The sequence below is a fragment of the Cylas formicarius genome, unplaced genomic scaffold (assembly GCF_029955315.1).
Source record: "Cylas formicarius isolate icCylForm1 unplaced genomic scaffold, icCylForm1.1 PGA_scaffold_10__41_contigs__length_53128322, whole genome shotgun sequence".
Taxonomy (NCBI): domain Eukaryota; kingdom Metazoa; phylum Arthropoda; class Insecta; order Coleoptera; family Brentidae; genus Cylas; species Cylas formicarius.
This window is the reverse complement of record NW_026844214.1, coordinates 46,457,177-46,476,695: the sequence shown is the minus strand read 5'-3', so window position 1 is coordinate 46,476,695 and position 19,519 is coordinate 46,457,177. Positions and strand designations below refer to the sequence as shown.

General features: G+C 34.4%; 1 protein-coding gene across 2 annotated transcripts in view; it reads left to right on the top strand.

The window, feature by feature from the left end:
* The window catches only part of LOC132701551 (uncharacterized), a 731,275-nt gene that overhangs the window by 182,738 nt on the left and 529,018 nt on the right, over window positions 1–19,519 (top strand). The window contains exon 2 of one of the 2 annotated variants that reach the window (XM_060669597.1): window positions 3,158–3,231. The exons of the other annotated variant lie outside the window; for it this stretch is intronic. Within the exon in view, the coding sequence (XP_060525580.1) occupies window positions 3,229–3,231 (3 nt within the window). The 5' untranslated portion in view covers window positions 3,158–3,228. The remainder of the gene's footprint in view (window positions 1–3,157; window positions 3,232–19,519) is intronic. 2 annotated transcript variants of the gene reach the window in all.

The window sequence follows — 19,519 nt, the reverse complement described above, 5'->3', positions numbered from 1 at the left end:
GTATCTCAAACGCATTTTGTCTTTGAAGGATCGAAGATGTTGAAACACTTTTGGGCAAGTTTTACCGTTATATTTCTAAAAAACTTTTGATATATGGCCAGTGACGTTTCAAATGTAAGCAAGAGAGAAGAGCAGGTGTTTTAATTCTGGGCTCGGTGACTCAGGTTGAGATGTTTTTACTACTCTGTAAACAAGAGAGTTGATAACCGACGATATTTGTGCGGGATGGTGAGGTGACAATGCTAAGTCTGATTTTCCATTAATAAGTGCATCTAAGAACAATTTTTAACGGTCCAACGAAATTAAAGGAACTAAAGTACGAAAAGATCAGTTTTCCCTGTAAAAAGGGTTTTACGTTTTAGGTGTTGACAATACTTCGAAGGGGTTATTTTTTGTGAATCTTAGTGAGTGACAGACTTTTCGCGGATTCTGACAGGGAAGAAACCTTAATAACAGATTTAAAGTTGCCTTCCATAAGTGAATTAGGATTTTTCTTTTAAGTTGACAATATGATCCATCTGAATACCATGAATTTTTAGTCAGTTGTGTTCATGACCACCTTTATCTGCTTTTAGAATCGTAACGTCGGGATTAAATTTTAAAGATTTTAGAGCTATTTAAAAGAGTATCCAACTCGGATAGGGACAAGAGGTAGATAATTTATCAGTCTTTTGTAGAATATGTTGGTAATATTAAAGTCATCTTATACCTGCAACATTACATTCATGCGGTTTAGTTTAGAGCGTTTAGCACAAATCTTTATGCTACTTATGTTAATTTAAATTCTCGATAATATCGGGTTAGGATTGGTATACGCCTTATTTTTGATATTCTTAATTTTAATATAGAAAGTTCTCAACTGCTTAGGAAAATAAATGTGCGGGCTCCAAAGACATTCACATAATACTGAATTTGGAGGGAACTTTATATTCCATTACAAATTTTACAATACATAAAGCCAACGGTTAGTTGAAGCACAATTCAAGTTAGCGAGAACTATTTCCCATAATATAATAATTTTTCATAAAATTAATGAATTCAGTAATAAAAAGTTTACCTTTAGTTAATAAGCTTTGTCCTTACACACTCCACATTTTTAATATGACTTGATTAATTTCACTTTAACGGCATTTAACGCAAATTATATCCTACAATTTAGTGCGCATTCATAAAAATGTTCTTCGCTGCTCGCTGTTGTTATTAGATTCGAAGAAAATATTTTTCGGGGTAACAAGGGAATAAGCAACCTCAATTTTCTTTCATTTTTCGCAATACATACGGATTTTTTTTCTTGGCGTGTGTCTCAATAATTTCATTATTAATACCATTTTATTAATTTCTATGATTTTCCTTTATTTTACTTTTTTTGTTTTATGTTTCTATTCATTTTTATATACATGGATTATGTTTTATGTTAAGTCTCTTATCGATACTGTAAAGGAAAACCGGTTTTGCTACATAAGCTTCTTGAGTTTATATGTATAGTTACGTGCCTTGTTACTTTCGAAAATCGATTAAATCGAATTTTCGAAAGTATCTGCGCTCGTATAAAAATTTTATATCTCGGTAACGGTAGGTCATATGAGATCACCGTCGAAAAAAAAAATTTTTTTTTGTCTATCCGTTCTCCGCTCTCATTTTTTGGTTTTTCCTGAATAACTTTCGAACCGTTGGAGCTACAAAATTGAAATTTGCCTCCTTTTTAACTCTACACGAAGCACATAAGTTTATAAGAAATGGCCCTGATCCGACGCCGGTATCCATCTTTTTTTCGCGATTTTCGACTATTTACTGGACCTTGCTATGAAACACGATAAGTATGAAGCAATCGACTTCATATTTGGCAACTACAATATATGCAGCTTTGCCTCGTGACAGAACGTGTTGAAAATGGGGGAGCTGGGAGGTCGGGAAGTATTAAAAAAAAATAAAAAATCGCGCGTTCAAGTGTCTACAAAAAACATAATTTTTCAAAAACTGTTTACGAGACCAAAAAAATTCTTAAACCAGAAGAAGCAGAAGATACGGTTCCATAAACTTTTATTCTTGACAATTTTTCAATAATGGGTCCCCCTCTTATTGAAAATTAAATAAACAGCAAAAACTATTATATTTAAGGATTTCAGCTATTGTACAGGGTGTTCCCGATATTCCGTGCTAAATGAGAAATGCGTTAAGTGTCCTAAATTTGCAGATATCAACTTGAAATTTAGCAGAGAAGTAAAAGTCCGTGTCCACATTTAAAATTTTACTAAGTATTTAAAAAAAATTTTTTTGGATAATTTTATCTTCCAGAAAAATATGTTTTCCTCAATAATCGTTCATCCGACCGGCAAAATTCTTTAATTGGCAGACGCCGAAGATCCAGCTAAATAAAATTTATTTCGGGCATTTTTTCGATATTTTTTTTTAAATTATGTGCAAAAAACTAAAAGACCTAGAAAATTGTTCTTTTATAAAGTAAATTATTAGCCGGAAATCAAAATTGACGTCATTGATTATTACGGCGCACGGCATGGTTTCAGAAAAAACTTATTTTCTCGAAAATCATTTACTATTTTCAAAAATTCTTGAACCAGGACGCGTGGAAAATCCAGAGCTATAACCTCTACTTCGAACAATGATCGTATCATATACAGGGTGTGTCGTTTATGGGCAAAAAATCTGAAATATCATAAAAATTTCCGTTATTGTGGGTAAATTATTGGCGATAAATGAAACCCCGTTAAAGATGGGATAATTTTGTTTGAAGAGTATCGTAAAACGTGTCGTGAGAGAGTTTCAGGTTTCGTCAATTATCCGGGGCGCGAGATATTTGGAAAAATATCATTCGACAACGATATTATTTGTGCAAATTTTAATATTTACCGATGGTTGCTGTAGCTTTGAAGTTCGCCGGGATCTGAAGGACATTTCATACAGGGTGCATGCACAATTAAATTAAATCGATTTTTCGAAAATTCCATAGTGGTCAGCACGAGCACGATAGAAAAACAATACGTGCCTTTACGCGCTACGAACTTGCCCCATTGACGATTTTTCGAAAGCAATCTTGTTAAGCTAACAGTTGAGCTCACATTCGCCACTCTTAAAAAAAAATCGGATTTTACTTATGAAATTATGTGATAAATGTGTAATATTTCTCCTTTAATTTCAGGTAATAAGAACAATGCAGCTTATACTAGCCGTATACACAGTGTGCCTTCGGGATTAGCTGATATAAATCCAATGGTGAGAATTTCTATTTAAGTATTTAATGATAAAACTTAAAAAAAAGTAATACAAGAGTAATAATATCGATTAAAAATGTAATGACGATTTTTCTATTGAACCATTCAATGCACAATCCGCTGCCAGCGGGAACTGATCCTCTAGCTTTTCTATATCGAAATATTTGCGGTCGCCTGAAACTTTTCATATAAACACGCATACACACACAGAGACGACTACGTAGGATAATGTGTCATACACACACACACCGTCTGTGTAAGACCCGGCATCAAAACAACAGCGCGCTCTGTATTTCCACTAAAAGCTTTTGGCAATGATTCCGAGAATTTTGTTTCAAGTTTATTGCGTAACGGCGAAATGGTCTGGCACGGATTCCTACGTCACGGGCGAAAATATTCAAAGCGAAAAGAGATTTTTGGAAACGGAAATTTATCACAAAGGACGACGTCGACATCGACGGCGACCAAATAACCTTGGTCCACGCAACTCCGAATAAATTTATATATAATGTTATGTTGTGGTCGCTGATAGTTGTGCTATCTACCCCCATAGGCATGTACCCAACAGGCAAATTGTCCCATGTACAGGGTGGCCTGTTTAAGAGGAGCCTATCTCGAAACCTACGGGGTTACAAAAAAAATAAATACAAAAGTTGTTATAATAACCTTTAATTTATTTTATTTTCTAATTTTTTATATACGGGGTTGTAAAAGATAGTTACGTTTTTTAAAAGAGAACACCCTACATTTTTTTGCATTTTTTGCGGTTCCTTTCAAAGACAAATTCAACGATGTATATGAGTATGGGTCTGTGATGCACCGTTTCGAACTTATTAGCGATCATCTTCAGAATTCGGGTTATGTTTAAACCATCATTGTTGGGGTGCTTATTAAAGTTTCAAATTATTTTCCATCTAATATTTTTACGAATAATGCCTTTCTTTAGGCAATCATCAAATTTAAAATATTTTCTTAAATTTGCGGTACTGTCGCGTTTCTCAATTTTCTTAAATGAGACACCCTGTATATTATTGGATTTTCGAATGGTGACTTCAATGGCAATTTCAAATATATACCATAGTACGGGTCCCTGACTTACTGTTTTGGCTTTATTGACAGATAAAATTAAAAACTGGGTATAAGATTCAAATTAGACGTAATAGTTTCATTTAGATAGTGTATTGCCGTTCGAACTCATTGATGCACTTCCAAAACTGCTGTGCGCCATATTTTTCAATGTGAATCACAAAAAAAAAATTATCGGGGCAAATCTGGACTCCACTCTCTGAAATTTTAGGATAATTGTAGCACTCGATGGTAAAGAGCGCCATCTTGCTACCAAATCAAATTTGGACGCTCTTTTTTGGAAAATTATTATGTATAAGTGGTCGAATTTCGATCCTTAATAAGTTTAAATATCGTACGATTGTTAAATTTTGTTTGTAACATATGGGTCCTAAAATTCTAGATATCCAGATTGTGTACCATACTTTCACGGATCTTCGCCCCTGCTTGTTTACTTCAAAAACACATTTTTTATTTTCTGAATACCGCAGACGTTGTAAATAATGATTCATCGGTCCAAATTATATTTTAAAATATGTTATCTAAAAAATGCCTATCCATCAACATATTGCAAAATTTGAGGCATAAGTTAAAATCTGCTTGTTGTAGCTTTTGCACTGTGAGTTTAAATGGCTTATGATTGTTAATTTTTAAACACGTTTGAAGTGTGGTTCGTCTTACGTCTACATCTGAAGCGATAAGGCAGGTTTTGAAAATGCATGTTTTCGTCCAAAACTGTTCTACTTTTTTTCAATAAAACAATGTCATTTGTTCGAAAGTGCAGCAATATTTTATCTGAGAACAAGAGTCGGACTTTTGTTATTGGCGATGTAGCATTCTATTAGGTCAGCTTTTTACTCCTTCACATACATTACATATATTATTAAGCCCGAAAAAATACGCTTAAAATATTATAATTCACCGATACCACAACAAAGAAATACTATTGTTTTCAAAGCTATTGCTATGATTATGTCAAAAAAGTCGAAATGAATAATATCATCAATTTTGTGATTGTGTTTTTCAACAGATGTCTATATATTGTGGTGGATTGTGGACATGTGGTTTATATTATTAAGAATATGGATATTTTTTTAAAAGTGTTTTTCCATTTAAAGACGCAAACGTGGCAACACCGCGCATTTTAAAAGCGAAGATTATCAAATATCGTATCATATATATCGTTGAATTTTTTTTGAAAGGACTATCCAAAAATGCAATAAAATATTGGGTGTTTTATTTTAAAAAATGTAACTTTGTTTTACCACCAAAAATAAAGGTCATTTTAATAGAAACAAATTGAATTTAATTTTTTTTGTTACCGCCGTAGATTTCGAGATAAGGGCCACCCTGTACCTCTTGGCATTAGTAGATTAGTTTAATTTCTATTCATTTGGCGAACAAAGGCGATTTAAAAAATAATATGCGAAATTATACTTTCTAATTAGAAGATTTTCATTTATTGGATGTTATAGGCACAAATAATCCTATTAGGTCCTTATCAGTAACCTTTCCTTCTCAGAAAATTTATAAAATATTTTGCATCTCTCATTTCTTCCACTACTTTTAGGTGTTCTTCTTGCAATACTGCACTAGCAAAAAGTCATCAGGATCTCTTATGGCTTCTATATCTTGTATGAATTCTTGGTCAGATTTTGGCAGATCCGTTTCACTTTAACAGTCAGATTCATCATCACTTTAGCTCACATCTGAATCATTCGCTTGTTGGTCTACAACATCTTCATCTTTATCATCATCACAGCTTATGTTTCAGTTACTTCTTTTTTTGCTTTTATTTTCTTCTTATAGTCTATTTCTTTTTCTGGCGTCTCTGTTAGAAGTAGCGGTTTTCCAGGCGTCCTTCCTGTCAACTTTGGTTTCCTTTTCTCTGCTTTGGAACATCCGATTGTTTTTGACGCGGTTACAGATGCTGCAGTGAAGTTATCTTCCTTAAAAATACCTCTATCAAAAGGCACATCAAATCCAAAAAATGGATTGGGCAGTGTAAAAGCTTTCTGATACTCTTTTTCTGTCGGCGATTTCATAAATGCCAGATATATGATTGGGTTACCGACCAATCATTGAAAGCTTGCTTCGAATTGGTTTTAAATGGGCCATATAGCGCAACGTCAGGAGGCTGAAGACGGTGTGTACAATGTGGGGGAACGTAATAAAAATAATTCCATTTTCTCTACGATATAAAATTGTTTCGAGACTGGGAGACTCATGGTTGTTCATAATAATCAATATATATATTGTTGACCAATCCAATACTTCCTGTGGGCGCACTTTCCATAAAAGCTCCACTTATTATAGCGCAAAATGTGTTCTACCCGTTCTGCAGATATTACCTGACTCATTTGTTTTGTACCAGTTAAAGCAACTTTCTAGTGGCACTCATCCAAATCGTAGGTTCTTTCCGGCGGTAAACCTTTCTTTAAATTATCAAAAAACTCCTCCACATTTGCTTCATCAAATCCAGAAACTCTTGTCATGGTGGTATTTTCCGGCTCGCTTAATAACTTCATTTGATATTTCTTTATAAATAATTTCATCAAATCATTTCCGCGCATAACGCTAGGCCGATATTTTACATTAAATTTTTTGAAGCCATAATTCACTTTCATACTTTGATAAATTATTTAGCAAGTTGTTCCCCTTGGACAGATGTGAACACAAACTTGGGTATTATCTCACAAATCTCAAAAGCATACTTTGAATACCCTTATAAATTGTACATAAATCCAAATGTAATTTTAGCGCACTAGTGTTCAATTAAAACGTTGTTGGGATAAAATTAAAAGAAAACGCAAAAAATAATTAGCTGAGGAACGACGTTCGAGAATGCTTACAGGAGGTGGCGAATTCATGCCTGATAAAATTTTAATTCCTGATGTTGATGAAGTTGTTCCGCACTTAACGGAACATGTGGAAAATCCTTTTGATTCAGATGGCAAATTTGAATTAGCAGAAAAAGATTATACACTTCTAGGTAAAACTAAATTCATTATGTGCAACTATTTTTATTCAAAATTATTTTAAAAAATCGAATTTAGATTACATATATTTTTAGATATGTCCGGACCTTCACATACAATAACAAAAGACCAGTCATCATTAACAGAAGATAATAATGCACCATCCACCATCCACCATCTGTTATCCTAGCTTCACGTGAAATAGAAGTTCCATCGACACCTTTAAGCAGCGATTCTATTTCTCTTAAAAGGGTATATCCGGATGACAAAAAAATATTAAACAAGCAAAAAGAAAAAGTTGTTGTTGCTAAATCGAGTAGCGACTTGAATGCTCTTTTTAAGGTGAGGATTGTTAATGCCAAATTAGAAAGGCAGCATTTAATAGACATCCACGAAATAAACAAACAAGAAGCTATTGAAAAAAGAGAAGAGGCGAAAATTAGAAGGCAAATAGCGGAAGTGGAGTTATCATTAAAAAGGGAGGAATTACGTCAACTTTTATTAAATAACGATTAATTTATTATCAATTTATTAATTAAAAAATTATTTTAAATTATACTAAGTAATGCCATATATTTTAGTAATAAAGTTAGTTTTGGTTAGTTAATAGGTTTTGTAACGGGTTCAATTTGTCTTAGGCTACTTCGACTTATGTTTCTCACATGTAGGTTAATAATGCTCGAAGACTACCTATTAAATGTTTTATTCTCACAATTACACACTGTCTTAATCCTCAAAACTACTGGTATTGCTACTTCATTCTGTTCGAACACACTGTAACTGTTTAATTGCTTGGTGTGGTTTGCCTGTCCTAAAATAAATGTAAATAAGTGTAAGTCCTTGCATTTTTGCTGCAATTTAAGATGTTACTGCAGAATGCGGTTGGATTGCACGAGACGATCGTCCTGTATTCCTTCTTATTTCTGAACTAACGACAATTTCAATTCTTGTCCCTTGCTTTCATTTATTTACACTTGTTGCTTTTTGGAGAGGTTATATTTCAACCCTCTGTCAACGCGAATGCACTCGGCCATTAATACAGTTAAGCACTCGACCTTTGGCCCACGTTCGTCTTCAATCTCCTAAGACGTTACTGTGTAATCTCATTCATGTGTGTGTAATAATTGATTCTTATTGGTAATAGCGGGTAGTAGTTAGGTAATATTTAGTCTCCTTGCATTGATTAACTTCTGTCATTATTGGCCCATTGACCCTAGTAGTGTCGGAACCGAACATCGTATTGCAGAACCATCGGTCTCTTTTTTTGGAACTTTGTGAAACTTCATCGGTCTTTCTTTCTTTGGCTCTACGATTTCCGCCGGTACAAGTGGTTGCAAGATTTCAATCCGAATAAGTTTGTGGCATCTCGTAGTTTTAGAGGATTAAACCGGATTGAAATCGTATAGAAGTTGCGGATCGTCGTCTTGTTGGTAGTATTTTGCTTGGACGTCCCCAACATTACAGCTTAGGCTGGATTAAAGCTAACCAACCTAGCACCTGGCACTCTTCACCGCCACCCACGATCATCAGGCGTAAGTTTCACAATTTATTTCACACTTTGCAAGTAATTATGAACTCCGCAACTCATTATTTTGTTTTGTAGGGTTTTTTGGTTCTGGTTTTTGGTTTTGGTTTTGGTTTTGAATTTGGTATTTCTTTTGGAACCAGTTTTTGATTGTTGGTCTGGTTTTGACTTCCCATTTGGTACTGGCTTCCCTAGTTCCGGTTCAATTGGATTTGGTGCCTCCTTACTGCGTGGACGACACGTGTTATGAATTCTGCAACCCAAGAATTCGTCAAGTCTTCAAGTTAACTCAGTTCAGGACGTTGCAGTGCATATCTCCTCGTCCAAGAGTGATAAGCATTCGTGCCTATCCCACTGACTGGTGAACCCGTAGGAAGCATACAGGACCGCCATCTTAGAGCTTGCCCGACTCGTTCGTTGCTGATAACTGGAGGATCACAGATAAGCCTCTATTTACGTTTCGGTTAATTTTATTCCTATTAAATACAAATTTCAATTTTTAAATATCAATATAAATTAAAGAGCTCAGTTAAGGTAAAGATAAAGTACCCAATTATAGAAACATTTGTTTGTAAGAGTTATTTGTAAACGATCGATCGTAACCAAGCTTCCTGTGCTTAGTGTGTACTTGGGCCAATATATGGAGATTTAAACTGACGTGCCGGTTTATTTATTAATTATTTATTTGGTTTTTGGTTATTTAGGTTCGCACTTTGTTAACTTTGTGAGTTTGTTGGGTGGCTAGTGAGCAAGGACACTAGTCACTATCACTAACTTATAGTATAGGTTGGGGTTTTGTCCTAGCTGGCGCCCCGGTTTCCAACCTTTGATATATTTACTTTCTTTTTTTATACCCCGCCCATAGTTTGAGAAACTGAGCTGCTTGGGCCCTATACTTACTGCTTCCAATCGGTAGCAAAGTGAGCAAAGTATAGTAGGATTGCTTCGGTCTCCCCTCCACCTTCAGTGGAAAAGAGACGTGGCAGTTTCAATATAGTTATATATGTATAATAGCATAATATAATAAAACTATTCCATTCTGTAAAATGACGCGCAATCAATGCACGACGAACTCCATAACCTTGAGCATTTCCCCTTACTTGTAAGTTTTCGGGTATATTTGCATCTCTTTCTTCCACCAAAACTTCATCTAGGTTCTCTCCAAAATCAATTTCTGTATGATATAAAAGCGCACAAGCCACTACTGTCACGCAAGTAGTTTCTAATTTAGTTCCTAGCCCTTTCGCCTAACAAGGGAAACGTTTCCACACTCCAAATAATCTTTCTACAACGTTTCTTGTTCTAATTTGGCTCGAATTATATAAAATTTCGGAGTCGTTTTCTGGGTGCAGTAGAGGAGTCATAAGATATGGCAAACAAGGATACCTACTGTCACCTAACAAATATCCATGCAAATGCCCTGCTTCAAATTTGGCTTTTAATGAACTATTATTAAAAATCATGCTGTCATGTTCCCTTCCGGGCCACCTTGCAACAATGTCCATAGTTTTCATAGATGGTCCAGCAACAACTTGAACGTTTATACTGAATGTACGTTTTCTATTTCGGTATAATTCTGCAACCAAACCACCAGGATTCTTGATTGGTATGTGCGTACAGTCTATACAGCCAACTACTTCAGGAAAGTGCGCAACCTGGTAAAATTGTTCATATATATGTTGTTCTTCTGCATGTGCTGTGGGCATCTTAATAGAATTTGACTTTGACTTTGAACTGCAAATATTGTTAAAATTCCTCCAAGATCCCCAGAAGTAAGCTGCAAAAATTAAATGTTAATACAATTAAAAAAATACATTTATTTAAATGTATTTACTATACAGAAATAAAAACAGAAAGAAAAAGTGAAAACTGAAACTTTTTTAAGTTACGAAAAGATGAAATACTATATTTCAAAACTTGTTAATATTTATAATACATATTACTAAATACTTTACCTGAAAACTTCCAGATGCATAAAATCGTAATGTGCATAACACTGCTATTAAAGGCGAAACTGGTAAACTACGCTGGTTAACTTTTAATAGTTCTGGTTCCACTAATTTAATTAAATGTTCCATGACTACATTTTTACTGAATCTGTATCGACGTTTAAATTCGAACTCATTGTAAAATTGAACTGGGTTTTGCATATCTCTAATATATGTTTTAGGCATACTTAAATTAATGTCATCATTTTCGTTGATTTCTGCATTTAGTCGGACAATATTATAAAGGTTTTCCATAACAATTATATCAAGTCTATGCTCTTAAATTCAACTGGCGAGTCTCCCGGAGAATGTCGGGACATGCTCCAGCAGCTCGGCGAAAGACAATCGGTTCAGCTTAAACAGCGCATGTGTTCCTTCCTCGAAATTCGACTATGAAACGAAAAAAATAAAGTTATCCAGTCGCCCGTCGGCGAGAGCTTGAGAACTTCAAAAGACCGTTCTGCGCAGGCGTCATTCGGAGGGCGCTCGACTATGACATAAGAATGAACATTTTCAGGAAATCTGCAACCAGCGGGCGGCTGGCGTTCGACTATGAATACGAGTGTACCCACGGTCTATTTTGTTAAGTTGTACGTTGTGACTGCAGCTGTCATTGAAAGACTTTCTTGCAACACATCTTCAACAGGGGCAATAACAATTGCAACGAAACAATGGTTCTTCCTCTTGTCATTGCCGTTTTAATAACTGAAAAACAGGTTCATATTGTCACATTTTTATCTGAGTCAGATTTGGGCTGTGTGGTACTGATTCGGATTGTATGGGAGTGCAATCCGATGTTTTTTTCATTTTACGAATATTTGCTTACTAAGTTAAATGTTGTTATATTAAATATTATTAAATAATAAAATTAATTAGATAAATTAAAAATCAAACCATTGATTTAAAGTTTCTTTTGAGTGAATAGTACCACAGAGATAGAAAATTAATTTAATAAAGTTTTTTTTTTCTATCACTTATCACGAAATTACCTACTCATTTTTTTTAATACAGGACCTGCGATGTCTCAGCTTTAATTAAAGCTGCCCGATTAGTACAGTAGTATAGGGCCACTAAACAAACTAGAATACTAGTTAATAGAATCAATTATATACCAAGAAAACCAAGCAACTCAGCAAGTTTCCAAGTTAGACTATTCGCTTTTACCGCAACCCTTGAGGCTTAACTATTGGACTACATAATAATAATGCAAGAATTGGGTTTCTGATTAACCTTTCAAATGATCAAGAAAACCACCTATCGTCTGACTGGGTGGCGTAAAAAATCGGCTCAATCTATGTTTGGGAATGTCCCAAAAACTTGCATCCTATAGAGCTTCTGTGGCAATCCAGAAATAATCCAAGATTATTTTTAGGTGAATTGGGTGTAAAAGAAGATGTCAGAAAAACTTTACTGAGACTAAAGTTGTGACTGTAATTGTACGGTACGTTTACAAAAGAGCTAATGCTGATAGAGCAGAATCAAAAACTCTTCTAGATTGTGTACGTGCAAATGGATCTTTAATTTATCCAACTATCATATATAAAGCAGCCCGCAGGAATGCCTCCCTAAAAATGATTACCTACCAAATACACTAGTAAAATTGTCTCTGCTGTATTGTTAATGGATTCACATGCTTCGCACATTAATCTGGAAATCTTTCCGTTAGTACACACCCTACATGCACGAGTCATATTTTGCAGGCCTTAGGGTTTATAAATCATTGAAGTCTCACTGGCAGAAGAGCTTGGATGAGTTTTTGATGAGAAATCCAGAAATGCCGAATAGAACACAATTCCACACGATTTTAAACCCCGTAATCATATTCAGTTTCTCCTGAAGCATTATAACAAATGCTTTTGTAAAAATTTTATTCTAACAGCTCCATTTTCACTTATAACTGGAAACCAAAATAACCATAAGCTTGGTGCACATAATCCCAACAATCTAGCAACAAACGAGCTTCTTCCGCTTCCTGGAGCTCCTTTGCTAGCTCCTACATCAAATACGAAAAAAAGGACTCTAGAGCAAAATGCTTAAACATAGTCCAATAAGCGTATTCTTCATCACCAAACATTCCTTTACGAAATTAAGAGAAAAAAAACAATAACCAAGCAGGTCTCGACGATAACTATTGGAAAGAATACAATCTTCATATTGCCTTGTACCATATCACAATAAATGTCAGCAAGCAGATGAAAAGGAAGCACAGAAGATGATCAAAAAGCTTTCCTAAGTATTTTTACTTGTTTAAATTCTCATGAATTGTCCGACTTCACGAAGTTAACTAATCGAGTCATACAATTATTCTTCTCGAATAAAGGTATTGAATTCTGGTATTTTTTCATTGTCATTGTTAGGTTATATATTCAAAAAAATATGAAAATATTGTTTACAGTTTCTGGTACCCACAATAGAAAATAGGAAAATTATCACCAATACACCTTATTTATCTAGTAGCTACTTTGTTTTAAAAAATATTTTGGGTCACTGAAAGTGAAATTTAACCCCCGTTCTATATCTCACGCTCGTGCTATGGCGTGTATAAGAAAAGAGCCTACCGAAACAGTAATTTAACTTTGCCGTGAACGAAATTTTCCCCAGGCAGGCTTTAATAATTGCATCGTAATAGTTGTTCTCTACCAGGTCCCTACACGAGAGACTCCCGGCCGTTTAACCAAAGGGGATACAAAGTTCGCGCAAATATTGCCGGTCTTACCGAGGACACGTGTGCCTCACATATCTTAGCTCTAATAGCCTTACGCAAATATTACTCTCGATTACCAATTTGCCGCTCGAGGCTCATATACGTTTGACACTGCTTGCGGTATTTGCTCCCGAGCCCACACGACAAGAAACTGATTTATAGTTTTTGTTTCGTGGCTCGATGGTACTTACTAGCTAGAATGTAAACCAGAGATGGAAATTCTCTGAATGCTGTTCCTATAGTTATTAAGGAAAACTAAAATGCTGGTATAATCCGACACACTAGAAATGTTTGTGACTGTAATTATGCTAGAGTAATTTTGCAGTTACATCATAGCTTGACATGTTTTTCAGTTTTGAAATCGCTATTTATGGCTATGGTAGCAATATAGCTAAGACATACGGATCATTTTTGATTACGTCACTATACGTGACGCAACTGCACAACTGTTGTGACCGAAGTATATTAACGTTTTTATCTGCTGCTTGGCATTTCTGGGTCAATAAATCAAGGTAGTAGGACAATTGAAACACAAAATAATGCTAAAACTGTAAAATTGTTATTATATAAATAATAAATACGTATTAAATAAAATTAAAAAAAAAAAAACAATTAAAATCGTAAGATATTATCAAAACGAAGTGCCCATAAGAAGAATAATTACATGAAAAGTTAAGGTTTAAAATTTTAATAATTTTACCTGCTCTTAAAAGGTGCTTTCATTGGTTGTGACGTCACACCGTTGTATTTCGATCTAGGCGCACGTATAAGTTTTGTTTAATTTTGCTTGATTTGGTGTTTGGTTAGTTCTATTAAAGTCTGAAAATGGTTGATACGGGTGTTGTAAAACGACCCTCAGACAATTCACCCAAAATTGATATATTTACGGCTGCATGAAAAATTTGAAGCATTTTTATCAAGGTGAAATTCGTGGTGTAAAAACTAACACTTAAGTGTAAAGTATAAGCATAAAGTTTAAATTGTAATTTAAATTTTAATTTAATTTTAAAGTTGACCAAGTTTCATCTTTGTACTTAAATTAAATTTAACTTCACGTTACCAGCTTTTATCATCTGAATTATTTAAATGTTGCTGTTATTTTATTATTATTTTTGCATAACCCCACTAATAATAAGTCCTATTATTATATAGAAGAGATTCCTATGGAGATTCTGTGGTAGGGTGGGTTCAAGTCCAAAGAATCCAAATTATTTGCACGGCCAAAACTTTATCTGGATTTTTCACAGCTGAACTCGTACAATAATACAGTATTTATAACTATAGTTTATATAATAAATACAAAAATTAAAACATTAAACACTTAAAAACTGAGAAAAACAACGCGAATTTGGTCAGAAATCAATGAGAAATGCTTGAAATGGCTGTTACTCGTAACGTGCCGTGTACTTCCCTGCGATGCCCGGCAGAGATTCCAACTTTAATTATATTAATTATTTATAATTATTTATTTATTTATAATTAATTATATATAATTATAATTATATGTTGTGAAATAAGTATTGCGATTTAAGGTTTTATATTTGGAATAATGTATTTTCATGTTTTCTTATTCACATTTTACTAAAATTTATAAAAATGGGCAACTACTCTCTGGTATTCATTTACACTGATTTTTAATCACATCAGTTATATCATTTATCAATTATATCACTTGTATTGTCTTTTAGGGTTTATTATTATCCTTGACTGTGCTGATATTAGTAAGTTTATTTTTAAAATATTTAGCAATGCTGAACATGTTCAGTAAGGTTTTGAGAAATGAATGATGCATGCATGCGACGAGTAAAGATGGCAATATATTTTAGCACTTACCTGACCTAATATAATAACTAATTGTTAGATACGATGTCACTGCTCTTGATACTAGGTAACTGTATTTGTCATCCTTATTTAACTTCACATTAAAATAACAGGGACAGAACAAACGTCCAGACACGAAAGCATTGCATTCAAGAATTAGACACTAAAATAAACAGAGGCCCCTCGAATTTAGACCACCTTGTACGAGGATAGCGCCAAAATTTCCCGGCCAGATGCAGATGCAGCTCCAGTATCACGATAAAAGCATTTTAAACAAGACGTGTCCGAAAAAATGTCGCAAATAACGCAAATTGAGTAGGAGTAGTCATAAAGTTTTTGACAAAACAAGAGTTAGCTCCAAAAATTATTAAAGAAAGGCTGGATAGTGTGTACGGCCAAAGTTCGTATGCTGTAGTGAAAGAATGGGCAAGACGTTTTCGAATGGGGCAGAAGTCCCTTGAAGATGATTCAAGAACTGGTCGATCAGCGGAGGTCATAACGGAAGATGTTGTTGCGATTGTGGAAGAGGTAGTATTGAGCGATCGACGTTTAAAGATCAAGGAAATGTCAGAAATTACTACTCTATCGAGAAAAGAATCAATGGAGTGGCGTCGTAAGGGTGAAGCACCTCCAAGGAAATTCGAAGTCTTCTAGACAACAAAAAAGGTGATGGCCACGATCTTTTGGAATTGTGAAGGAATTCTTTTGATACATTTTAAAAAATTAATACCACTGTCAGTGGTAAATATTACACAACATTATTACATAAATTGCGAGACTGCATACATGTAAAACGTTGAGGAAAACTGACCAGAGGCGTGCGTGCACGAAATTTTGGCGCTGCCCTCGTACAATAGACTGCACTTTTAAAAAAGGAATGATTTTCACACAAAACTTATATTTTCCTTGACTCGTATCCCTCGTCCCGGTTAGGCTGGTTCAAAATATCAAAACAACATAGTTGAACAAAGTAGAAGAACAATTCCTTAATTTTCGAGACCCAGTTGGCTCACAATAAATGTTTTAGAACGACAAGAGAAGAAGTACAAGCTTTCTGTTTGATGAATCGAACCTACTGACGTTGGTCAGCAAGCTGGACTCATCAACAATCTACGCAAGATTGATTTTCAAGATTTACATATAGTACTACAGTGGTCTGTGAGGTTTCTTTGAAATATTCACTAGAATTCCCTTTCTATAGAAACAAGGCCAAGAATAGAGCAACCACGTGTGCCCTAAAAAGTAAGTCTTCCTTTCGATATTGGAATTTCCACAACAACCCAAACCGATTAAACTTAAAATAAACTCGTCAAAAAATTTCTCGAAATGTTCTGTCAACGTTATGGATATCATTCGGTGATGCGGGTAACAAAGTGCTCCGCAATTCTTTCACGACTTCGTTCATTATTCAGCCCCTTCCGCGGTTAGAATGACCGTCTATTTACGTCGCAGTGGATTTCGCAACCACGAACACAACTTGGCAATAAAGCTCATCTAAAATGCGCCTCTAAACTTACCGTATAAAAGTTTCGGGACCGGGAAATGCCGCCTTTATCTTTCCAAAAACTTCCCTTGTTTGGAGACAATGTCAGGTGGCAATCAAAGAAAATGTAATTCGCGAGACAAATAATACAAAATTATGTAACCAGAAATTATACCATAAAAAAGAAAGAAAATTAAATATCTTCTTCATTAAGAAAAAAAAGTTAAATAAGACATATATGACGTCTTTTGTTTATAAACAACGGATAAGAGATTGTTTTTGACATTTGCATTGTAAAATTTCTCGTTTGCAGTAGATTTTCTTGTTTTTCCGTTATGAAAAAGTATTTTGACCTTAAATTAATTATTTAACGCCAGAACAAGCAGCCTAAATCGTGCCCTTAGTTGCAGATGGGGGGTCGCAGCAATATATTGCTGAAGTTTCATTCAACCAGTCTGCCGTTTCTAGATTGTTAAGAAGATTTAGACAAACTGGAAGTTAGAATAGAAGTTTCAGGATACTCCAGGTGCAGTAACCCTGATCTTACGATCTGAAAACTGATCTTACGATAGATCAACTTACTCCAAACTTAATTAATACGTGCCTAGAAGCATCAATTTCTGAACCCAAATCCAAGTCCAAGTCCAAATCTCAAGCCTTGTTAGATGTAATCTATACTAACCAACTTAATATGACTAATTCTTCTGGAATTTTGCATCATAATCTTTCTGATCATCGTGCATTGCCATTGCTTCCACAATATCGATGTTTCCGAAATTTCAATAATGACTCTTTTCAACACTATCTTGTCGATATCCCTTGGCATCTTATTATTCACGGAAATTATATTGATTTGATAAACATGCTCCTTTTGTTGTTTCTAAGATCACCAAAACCTGTGTTCCTTGGTTAACACATACTATTCGTAAAATGAATGAATGAGAGATAGTCTATTAGCGAAATATAAAAAATCCAAATCTACCGCTGACTACATTGCTTATGAAGAAATAAGGAATGTTGTTACAAGTGAAGTACATAAAGAAAAATCGGCATATTTGTCTTACAATTTCGATTCAAGGAATAGGAACAGATATGGAAAACTTTAAATTTGTTTCAAATTTGCAATCGACCCACCTTGGAAATATCACCTAACTTTAAAAAACCCAGTGATATTAATCATTAATTTAATTCTGTTTTTACCTATATTAGCAATTTTCACGAAACCACTTATTTCTATAAAAATCGCAAGTTCAACTCGAATATATCATTTGCATTTAAACTCGCAACTATTTCAAACTTTTAGTCAAATTCTGCTGGTGTTGATTGCGTATCTGCTAGAATTCTTCAGATGACCCTCCATATTACCGCGCCATACGTTTTTTCATATTATTAATTTCTATTTGGAAGTAGGCTATTTTCCTCGTATTTGGAAGTTTGCTTTGATCGCACTATTTTCAAAAAATAACAATCCCAGCCAGTTCTCAGACCTTCGTCCAATAAGTATTCTTCCAACCTTATCTAAAGTTTTGGAGAAACTCATAAATGTACAAATTTACGATTATGTTATTTCTAATCATATTGTCAGTAACAGTCAATCTGGATTTCGTAGAGTTTTTGGTACTATTAGTCTATTTTTACACACCAACGATCACATTATTAGTTCATTAGATAATGGTCTTGCGACTGCACTTATATCTTTAGATTACTCTAAAGCCTTTGATTGACTTGACCATAAACCTATGTGGGCGAAATTGAGTTACTACTGCTTCAATGACGTTTCGACTCGATTTTTTGAAAACTGCTTAGCTAACATATATCAGAGACTTACCCTTGACAATGTAAGTTCTGAATTTCTCCCTATCTCGTCAGGTGTACCACAAGATTCCGTCCTTGGACCTATATTATTCTTAATTTATATTTCTGATATTTATACATCCATCGAATATTTGAATTTGCATTAATTTGCAGATGACTCTCAGCTATTTTACTCCTTCGATCCTAAATTATTTGATATTGCTTCAATTTATATCACTTTGGAGTTTTATTTCCATATTCTTCTAGGCAGAATCTTTGACTTGATGCTGAAAAACAGTGTAATGTTCTTTTCTCCTAACGTAACATTGGACAAGTATTAATTAAGGGTGAACGTTTGAAAATTGTGAATTGTGATAAAAACCTTGGTGTTATATTTGATTGTACACTTTGATTCGTGATGTGTCTTTGTTGGTGAAAAAGTCTTACTTGATTTTGCGCCATTTGTACGGGCATAGAACTGTCCATTCAGTTTACGAAAATTTCAGCTCAATCACTTGTCCTTTCAATTATGAACGATGGTTTAGTCCTCTATTACCCATGTCTTGATAGTATTAATAAATAAAGATTGCAAAAAATTCAAAACAGCTGTTGCAGATTTAGTTTCGGCTTGATAGGATTTCTCACAAAATCCAGGAACTTAACTGTCTAAAAATTGACAGTACTTTTTGGCGTCTATGGTTTTTTCAAATTATTAGCACATGCAATACTTACAAGTTAAATTACAGTTTCGTAATGTTCAATGAGTGGCTTTAAGGCACCCCTACAGTCTCACTCTGCCACGATATCGTTTATCTTTGTTCCGCAGATCATTTTCTTATAACGCTGTTGTAATTTTTAATAGTATGCCCCATTATACTATATTTAATTTATCGATGTAATTATAACTTCCTGTTTAGTTTTCAATTTAAAC